Source organism: Chenopodium album, chromosome 15 (assembly GCF_948465745.1).
Source record: "Chenopodium album chromosome 15, dcCheAlbu1.1, whole genome shotgun sequence".
Lineage (NCBI taxonomy): Eukaryota > Viridiplantae > Streptophyta > Magnoliopsida > Caryophyllales > Amaranthaceae > Chenopodium > Chenopodium album.
In genome coordinates this window covers 17,800,900-17,811,822 of record NC_137848.1, presented here as the reverse complement: position 1 = coordinate 17,811,822, position 10,923 = coordinate 17,800,900, and the positions used below count along the sequence as shown (strand labels likewise).

Genomic DNA, 10,923 nt, shown 5'->3' with positions numbered 1-10,923 from the left:
GTTCACGATATTTAACAATTTTTATATTTTATGCTGTAAATAAATTAATTTTTCAAAAGTAATTAAAATAACAATAGCATGGGACTTAACCTAAGCTTACTATGGAGTATAAAATTAATACCAAGTTGTTGAAAAACTATACACATTAATTTCTATATAAAGACATCCAATTTGAGTTTATAATTTAATAATATTGATTAATTAAAAACAAAAAATAAACGAAATTGACTTGCGCTCTCAAGTCTGAAACCGTACTGTTTAAATAAATCAAAGGATACCGCTTTTTTGTTTTCTCCCACTTTCTCATCTTTGCCCATTGTTTTCTTTCTTTCTTTCTCTCTCTTTCCCAACTCCTAACCCTCATAAGCTGAATTATCCCTACACCACCAATGTACTCCTCCTCTTCCTCCTCCCAACAGCAACAATCATCCTCCAACACCCAATCTAACAACAATAACCACCCTAATCTCATGCGCTACGACTCCGCCCCGAGTAGCCTCCTCTCCAACACGGTCGACTCCATCGTCGGTAACCATCACCACCACCACAACCACCAAATACACCAACACCACTTCTTCGAATCCAATCAAACAAAACTTAACTCGTCAAGAGATACGCTCACCTTGCTCCATCAAGGTCCGTACGGTTTGACCAAGTCGTCGTCGAATAATAATAATAGTAATAGTAATAGTAATAATAATAGGATGGATTCTACGTCCAAGACGACGTCGTCCTCGAATTTGATTCGACATAGTAGCTCTCCGGCGGGGTTTCTTAGTCATCTTGCTTCTGATATTGGTACCTTTTTTTTTTCTCTTCTTTTGTTTTTTAATTTTTTTGTTTTATGTTTGTAAAATAATGATCAACTTGCACCTTTTTGTTTTGAATCTTTCTTTTACAACTTTTTGGGTTGATATTTTATGAACAACTTGCTTAACTAATTTAATGTTTTTATGTCATGTGCAATTTTAATATATAATACTCCGTATTAGAAATTACTAGGTTGAGAAATTTTTGAAAAGCTTTACCATGCAATTAGAGACAATTGGAATTTTATTTGACTTATTAGATATGCTTTGGGAAATTCCAAGTTTATCTTCTTAAAATTTACATTTAAGTGACAATTTTACATTTTTTTTGGTGGAACATTTTTGTGATAATAATATAATAATATGTACCAATATTGTAGATCTCTCTCATTTTACGCCCTACTTGTTATGAATTTATACAATTGTGCGTGTCTCAATATATTTGTAAAGAAACATGAAAGGTTTAACTCTTTAATCTAGGAATTGAACTGTGGGTAGACCCAATATGTTTATGGTATTTTATAATGGAAATAGCTATATATAGTCATTAGGGTTACATAAAGAGTTAAAAACGAAAATAAAAAATAATATTAATTACATTAATTTGTGCTTGATTTTGTCTTCCATTCATAAATTTATATCAAATAAGAAAAACATATTATACATATTTTTAACCATAAGAGCTTCATATAGGAATAATATCAATATATCATTACTCTTTTATAATTCCCAAAAAATTACTAATGTAACAACTAAATTAAGAGATATGTTCTTTTATATTGAGACGACTTGATTACATAAAAATCTAACATAAAATAACTGTTTTTTTTTTTTACTTATTATTATTATTTATTTAGCTCTCATTTAATTAGTCATTAAATGGACATATACCTACTAGGCTACTATATATTAGTTGTAGAGAACGTGAATTTTCTTATGTATTCAAAATCTTGACTAAGGAAGTATTCCTTTTTTTTCTATCACTAGACTTTTATTTTTTAGGAAATTTTCACAAATAGATTTCAAGTCGTTTATTTGGTGCTACATTTTGATTTGATGTCATCAAGACATCAACTTATTTAATGTATGCCCAATTGCTAATTGGAATATGTTAAATTACAAAAACAAGCTTCGTTGCTAAAATTCCTATAGAAAACGGATTAACTATAGAAATGGTAATTGTTCAGAAATATATATATATATATATATATATATATATATATATATATATATATATATATATATATATATATATATATATATATGGGAGATTATAAATTCTTCAATTTTGAATTAGGCTCAATTCACTTCAACTTAATTTGCTTAACAGAAACTATTTTTATTGAAGTGAAATTATTTTTACTAGCTGAAATTATTTTTATTGATTCTCTATTGTATTTCTTCTTTAAAGCTATTGATTTTCACTAAAGCGAAATTATTTTTACTGAAATAAAATTATTTGTAGTGGATATCATATTTTTTAAGGTGAAGTGAACAAGACCTTATTCATAAGACGATTCTCATTTTATTTCTTCAAATAAAATTATTAATAAAGAATCTTGTATGTTTATTTTATTGTTGAACACAATTACACAAGTCAATAAAATCTCTTTCAAAATTAATTATTATAATGGCTTAATTCATCCTAATACATGTGCAATGGTATTTATCAGCTTATTTCTATCTAGTTAATACGTAATTGAATTAGAATCATAAATCGATGCAATAAATCATTTTTAAAGAAAGTGGTAAACCAACTGTATTTATTTAGGTTATAACTTCATTGCACAAAAACAATTTTGTTTATACTCATCATTATATTGAACAAAAAAATATTATACTCATCATTATATTATACCTTTATAAAAAATTTATAGATCCTAATTCACATACAAATTAATACTCTACGGACTAATACATAAAAGTATATTAATCATATGTGTGTGAGATATAGTTTGAATCATCTCGATGTCTAATTTTCTGCGACCTATAATATACAATTTGTTTATCCTTTATTTATTCTATATTTTTCGTGGAAAGGGTGAATAATATTTTCAAAATGACATTTAATAACATAAATTATTGGTCAATTACCTTTTTTTATTCTTTCTTTCTAACATTTAAACATAACAACCAGTTTATGTAGATTTAGATAAAGGTTTTTTTTTTTCTTTTCTTTTTCTTCTTCTTTTTTTTTTTTTTTTTTTGGGAGATATAGGGTATTTTATATGGCATACAAAAAATTAAATGATGACGGCAAAAGAAATTTATTGAAAGATAAATAAAGATTCGTCTGGTATCGTTGTGGTTTTTTTTTTCCTCCTCTCTTTACTCAAACATATTAATATCATGATGATTTTGAAAACTGAGAACAACTCCAATGGTTGGAAAAAGGGCCTAGCTTGCAAATCTTAAAAATCTTAAGCTATTAGCTATACCACTGTTGATTAGCTTTGGCAAGCAAATTAGCTTGGTAAATATTTATTAGGTAAAAATTATTATTATTTTAAAAATAAAAATTAATTTACAACTAGCTTAACCATTGGAGCAACCAATAGCTAGAATTGTTATAGCTTAAGAAGATGATGTGGCATGACAAACTATTAAATGAATAAATAAATAAAATAAATAAATAAAATAAAATAAAAAATTTCCAAACAAGCCCTAAATTGGTTTATTGTGATAAAATTATGTAATATAATAAATAGAAAGATTGAGTGTTCCCAATATGGAATACAACTACGAAGTATTATATTTTGGGAATGAGGGAGTAAAATACTTCCTTTGTTTTTTTTGTTGGTATATACTTTCTCAGTTTGTATAGCAACACACCCATTTGGCATGCTATTTAAGGAGGTGATTAGACTATGTAAATGGACGAATTAATCTATATAATTTAAGTTGTAGCAACTTACCACTTTCTTGTTATCGGTGGTAAAATTTTGTCAATTAATTTGTCCATATATCCAGTCTAATATATACGAAGTATATCCCTTTAAGTACGTGTCAAAATGGTGTGTTGCAAGTAAATAAAACGGAGGAAGTATCTTTTATCACATTTTCCAAGGCACAATTTTAACGATTAATACCTTTGATTTTTATCATTATAACATTTTAAAAAGTCGATATTAATAAAATTTACATTGAGACGGTCCAAAGAAGATCTCATATGAAATTATGTTTTAACATAGCTATAATCTCAAAAACTACTCAGTTCATGGATAGTGTCAAAGACTAAAATGTGTGAACTAAAAAATAGAGGTAATATTAATTTCGTGATCGAGGGAGTAAAATAGTAATTTTGGGAACGGAGGAGTAAAATATTAGCTATTAATAAGTATGTAAATATAATGTGCTTTTAAAGATAAAACTAGTGTGTGTCCTAGGTAATGCCTTGGGTTGCTAGTTTGTACTTCTTCAATTTGATAATTATATTCTACTGTCTTCAAAATCATCATGATAATATATATATATATATATATATATATATATATATAGTTATTTTACTTCATATGTATTTGTTTTCTAATTTTGTGAAATATAAATAAAAATATACCTCTAATTTACTTAGTATATTAAAGGAAAATATAATGTTAATTATGTGAAATTTAAGACATTAATCAAAATTGGTTGAGATGGTAAACATATGACTTTTGGATTTTAGAGGTTACGGATTCGATTCTTGCTCAAAGCATAATTTTTTTTGTTAACTTTTTTGGTCATTAGATTTTGAATCATGATTATTATAAAGATGTAAGAATAAGTAAAATATTCTTAATTAGGCCATATTCTATTCATTCTATTCTTATAATATTTAGTGAAAAAATAAGTTTTAATCGATTTAACTAAATTTATCTTATTTTAATTTATTTGAGCTTATGAGAATTAAAATAAGTGAAAATAAAGTGAATATAATAGGGCCTAGAAATCAAAAACTTCAAATAACAAATATAATAAAGAATCAGTAAAAATAAGTTTTAATTGATAAAAAATAATATAAGTTCAACAAAAGTAATTTTAATTCATTTATTACATAAAATTATTCACTTAGCTGAAATAAGTTGAAAAGAATAGAGTCTTACATGTGTCATCTCTTATAACTAAATGATAAAGTGCCATGCACACATTGACCTGTAAGTTGAATAATCTATATCTATCTATCTATCTATCTCTCTATCTTTATCTTTAATATAATAGCCAAGGATAGGAAGGGAGAGTGAAAAGTTGGTGTCCAACTTTTAAATTGCCTAAATTGCCCCTAAAAATTTAAAATAATAATAATAGACATGTTTGACAAGATGTAGTTATAGAGGTAGTTGTTAGCTATAATAGTAGTTGTTAGCTGTATGTATAGATGTTAGCTATCAATTAGCAGTTAGCTGTGAAAGTAGATAATTAGTTGACTAGTTATTAGTTGTGAAATTCTAAAAATATAGAAGAAAAACCCCAACAGTTACCTAGCTTTTCACTAAAGCTAATAATTTTAACTTTTCAAAAAGATACTCCTACCATCAAACTCTACTCCCACCATTACATTGCCTAACACTAATATTTTTTATTAAGTAATGATTTGAATAAGTTTAACCACTAAAAGCTATTCAAATGCTAATGCCGAATTGAACATGCCAAATATCCTATATAGTAATGTTAGTTTCCTAAATTTAACCACAATTTAAATTAGAATCTTCCAAAGATATAAAAAAGGTCTTAAAGGGAAACTCAACATATTAAGTTATTAATAACATCAAATCAAATAATATGCTACTAATATTACACATGTAAAGAATAATACCCTTTATACAATCAAGAATTTTCATAAAATAAACATGACCTCAAAAAATTAGATTACAAATGATTGAGAGGCTTTTTAAACTTCAAATCAAGTTTGAAAGGCATTATACAAGATGTTGGAAGGCATTAAACAAGATGTCAGAGGTGTAAAAGCAATTATTATACGTATGAAACATCAAAAGCATAGTACAAATTTGCGGAAAATGCCACCTTTACTACATCAACGCATGCATCGCCATGCATATAGTGTTAATGTCCATGTGCCACATGTACCCCCAACCCCATTCCACAATCTTTGTTTCATGTTATAGTTAGCTAAAAATGTCTTCAAAGAGACTTGAATATATACTAGATATTGCTCATTGAATGAAGACCACACTTATTACTATCTTAATTAATTAGAATTAAATCATGTTTTATCTAACTACATAATGTAAAAATGAAAATAAAAAAAAAAACAAAATAAAACCAAAAGTAATCCAAAATAATTTATTGTTGTCCTTGTATTATTATTATACTGACAATAAAAAAAATTAAAATAAAAAATAACACAACAAGTCTTTCAAGCTCTTTTAAGTAAATTTTTTTGTTTAAAAAAAAATACTCAAAGTAACATCCGAAAGGAGTCTTCGTTGCTTCTCTACCTTTTAAAAAGTTCAAACAAACTCTTATGAATAGTGCATAGATATTTATATTTGTTTGGGTTGCTTATATGCCCTCATTGATTTTAATTGCTTTTTTTTTTTAACTACTATGAATAATGTGTGGACATTTATACAGCTCTAAAGACATTTGTTTACATATTTGGTATCATTAATGCTAATGTTAAATGTCAACAACTAAATTAATAGTATAAGGCCAAGCGAAAGAGATCGAAACCCCTAATGGGCCGACCTTGTAAAACTAAGAGGAGGAGGGTAGAGGAGGAGGTTCCCTCCAAATTATTGATCCCTAATGAGGTTTAAATTTCAACCCTGAGGTTGGAAGGTGTTGGTCTTTGTACTATGCTAAGTGTAATTAAATTGTTGTGTATATACATTTTTTTTTTTTTTTTTTTTTGTTGAGAAGCAACTTGAATTTTTTTTTTTTTTTTTTTTTTTTTTTTAACCTATGTAGGATATTCTGTTCCAAAAGGATTTGATGTGAACTACAATAATGGACTAGCTGGGAGTTCATCAATAGGTCATGATCAACACATGTTATCATCAAGGTTAGGCTCTCAATTGAGCTTCACAAGAAAAGATCATCATTCTCTCTCTCAAATTTCAGAGGTGAATGAGAGTGTTCTTGAAGGCATGAGCTCCCATGGCCATGATGATCATGAGCGTAAGAGATCAGTTCCTTCACAGTCTCGGTCACCCTCTGGATTTTCATTGACTGCTTGGGATGACAGCAATGAAAACAATTTTGTTATTTCGACATCATCAAACAAACGAGGAAAGATTATCAATGATGATATCCTTAATGGTTTAGGGGCCATTGATTCCCAGGTAACTTCTTTTTTCTTGTAGGTTTATTAAGAGTATTAGAGCAAGATGTATACACTTTACATTCATGCATTAGTCTGTTGAGTTTCTTAGATATGTGTTGTGCACGAACATGTATGTATGTGTTGTCAAACATTAGAGAAGATGAAATAAAATAACTATGTTTCATTGAAAAATTAAATGTTGTCATAAAACTGCTGTATATCTATGTTCACAATTGTATTTATTTCCCTTTTTATAGCAAGCAATGGCGTTAGAGATGGCAACAATGGAGAGGCTGATGCAAGTACCTGAGAATTCGGTCCCTTGTAAAATTCGTGCTAAGCGTGGATTTGCAACTCACCCTAGAAGCATTGCTGAAAGGGTCAGTACAAATATATATGCTTCATTTCATTTCTAGTTGAAGGTTAATTACTTCAGCATACTAATGTAGAGATGGAATAAATTTGGCAATAAATTCATCTATGAAATACAATTTTAGTAATTGATGATCTTATGACTGTTGATGATAATGAAACATTACTCTCAAACTTCAACCTAAACAGAAAATATAAATTTGCATTACTTAGAATGTAATCACCTTCAATCCGATTGATTCTTTAATACTCCATATGCTTTCATGCTTTTCGTAATTTCGTGTATGGAATTGTTAGATTTTATCTTGACTTACATTCTTGTTATATTGTTCTGCTGCAGGAAAGAAGAACTAGGATAAGTGGGAAATTAAAGAAGTTACAAGAACTTGTTCCCAATATGGACAAGGTGAATTTTCTATTTCAAGCTTCAACTCCTTTCATTTGATTTTGCGATTTCGAAAAAATATCATTTGTTTTTCTATTGAGTGTATGATTCTATAAGGGACTTATTCTATGTTTAAGTAATTACGAATTTACAACACTATAGTAATTACAAGGTGAATAGGTAGGTTACCGTGATTAATTTATGATACCGTAGTAATACATCATTTATGATAAGGAATTAATCTAGCTTTATGTAGTAAAAAAATTACAGGGTGAATAGCTAGGTTACCATTGGTTTCATCATTTTTCTATTTTAATTAAAGAAATTGTTAATCTCAGAGATCAACTTGTATTTTCACCCCTTTTCATTGACATTGGTGACGAAGCTGCCAAAATTGAGAAAATACAAGTTGATATCTGATATCAACTTGTATTGTTAATATCAGGGGTAATTCGGTCTTTTGTCAGTTTAATGAGGGGCACGACAGTCCATGCGAATAATCCAACTCATTTCCCGTTATGTCAGCCCCGTTCTAAGGGTTCAAAGGAATAATACACCATCTTCAAGCTTAACAGTCGACCACCACCTGCCGCTTCACCAACCGACCACCAACAACCTTTAGCTTCACTAGTCGACCCCAGCCGACCACCGCACGACCTCCCTTTACCTTCACCAGTCGACCACCGCACATTTTCTAGCACCACTATTCAACCCTCGCAACACCACAAGTACAAGCTAATCCCTTCCCTAAGGGGTTTGTATGGGCCCAATTTTCATAATTTGCTACTAGGGTGTCAATTGTTTGGCCGGCCGGCCGGCCGCTTTTGATCCGTAAAGGGGGTCGATCTTCATAGCCATGGGAATGGAGGAGAGAGAAGGAAGTAGTAGCCATGTGAGGGGAGGAGAGAAGGAAAAATTGGCCATACTGATTATTCACCACCACAACCACCACCACCATATCCACCACCATTTATCATGAGTTCCCGCCAACCACCGAAAAAGATACAATTTACCTTCTTCAACCCAAGTTTGGAGCAATTTCATCAACAATTGAATCCACGAAGCTTTCTTCAAGCTCGATTTTCGTCAAATCGAACCCCAAAGTTGCTCCATTGTTAAACCCAAATACCGTTGCTCCATTGTTAAACCCAAATACCGTTGCTCGAAGACACCTACCATTTTGGGTTTAGCATTCCCCTAATTTATGTATTATTTCTTAGGGTTTTCTCTAAGTTTGGCGGCGAAGCCGCCGTCCGGCCGGTATTCATGGAATAAGGGGGTTGTTGGTGGCGTTCATGGAGTGAAAAAGAAGCAAGTGTGGTGATGGTGGTGTGATACTTTGTTTGCCTTAGGAGGAATTACAGTACCGTTACAACTGACACAAAACGGTGTCCTCGTCACCATTCCACTACTAAAACATTACTTTTCAGAAATTCATGCCAACTATTTACAGCTATGCCACATTATTAACAAACTTGGTTGATGTCGGATATCAATGGGGACAGCCTCGCCAAAAGTACAATATATTTAAAGCTTAACAACTACTCAACTAGTCTTGCACATTCTTTAGAAAGGCTGAATTACTATCTCTCCTTCTATTTTAAAAACTCTATAAACAACTCATTTTATGTGGAATTGTGGAGTATTTGTTATGGAGTTTAGCTAAAATACCATAATTTATTGTCTACTACATTATTAGCTCTACTACTATAATCTTTACATCTCTACCATACCAACATAATTTTCATCTCAAACTCATTGAAGGGTATCAACCCCATTTTTCACTTTGGCTTGGACACAATACGAAGAATTTTTTAGTTTTCGCGGTGATCAAGGGTAAAATACATGGGAATTAGAATTGCTACTTAGAATTTAAACTAACAAATACGTGACTACGTGAGTACGTGGTATATTGTATTGGGACGAACTAAAATAATATGTAAAAAGTAACTTACTTCGTAATAATTTGGGACTGGGATATCTGCTGTAACAATTTTTCCATTTGTTCTGTGCTTTCTGTTTGCAGCAAACAAGCTATTCAGACATGCTAGACTTAGCAGTGCAGCACATCAAAGGACTTCAAGGCCAGATTGAGGTAAACTCTTTAGATCACACGCATATATATATTATTGAACAAGGGACAACTGTCTTTTCCGAAACACTTCATAGTTCAGTTATACTTTCTTGAATTGCCAGTTTTTCCATGGTCTAAACTCAAGCATTTGTTTGTTTTTAGAAACTGAATGAAGACCTAGATCATTGCACATGTGGATGCAAGCCAAATAATTAAGATGCAGTCCTAACTCTGGAATGAAGTCTCGACTCTCAACAGATTTTGGCTGCCTCAATGGAAGCTTGGTAATCGAAGAATGATCGATTGCCAAAACTGAACCAGTGGATTTTTGTTTGTACATAAACATGTAATTTTTCCTTACTAACTAATTAATTGGGGAGGTTTAAGAGAGTTAAATAGATGATCCCTCCCTCTTTTCATTTGGTAGTTTTATGCTGTTCAATTTTTGTAAGCATTGTTCATGCAATTTTACTTTTGTTAATTGAACTAGCTTATCTAAATTCAAAGTATTTAGCAAGACTGCAAGAGTGTGAAACAGTAAAAGGCACAGCCTAAGCTGGTTTATGGTGTGGTTTTACAGCTTTTTATGTCGTGATTAATGTTAGCAAAACATTCGTAAAGTTGGAAGTAAAATTCCATATCAAAGCAATCTGGTTTCTCTAATATGGGTAAAATAAGTATTGCACATACACTGTATTTAGTATAACTTGCAATATGATTTATTTGTGTTATGAGATAAGAGATGCAGCTACCATAGTATTATTTCCAGCTAAATGGTCTTGACTCTTGTTTTAGTATGTGCACATTCTAATTAATTTGCTATTTACATGTTATGGTGAAACGAAAGGATGGTCGCACAATAATTTATTGTGTATTTGTATTGTTCAGCAAGAAAATTATATTATATCTCTCCCGGCTTCCACGAACAAAACTTATAAATTACCCTTGTTCTCAATGCAGTAAACTTAAGCACCAAAAAAGAAATGAATAATAAACTTACCTCCTAATAACAGCTATGCTA

The 10,923-nt window shown here is 30.3% G+C and overlaps 1 protein-coding gene across 1 annotated transcript; it reads left to right on the top strand.

The window, feature by feature from the left end:
- Nucleotides 1-314: 314 nt before the first annotated feature.
- On the top strand, nt 315-10,469 carry LOC145582026 (transcription factor bHLH129-like). Its single transcript, XM_081639066.1, has 6 exons — nt 315-798; nt 6,717-7,090; nt 7,329-7,451; nt 7,784-7,849; nt 9,855-9,923; nt 10,065-10,469. Exons 1-6 carry the CDS (start codon nt 390-392, stop codon nt 10,116-10,118), a joined length of 1,095 nt encoding a protein of 364 aa, XP_081495192.1. The 5' UTR covers nt 315-389; the 3' UTR covers nt 10,119-10,469.
- Nucleotides 10,470-10,923: the final 454 nt, after the last annotated feature.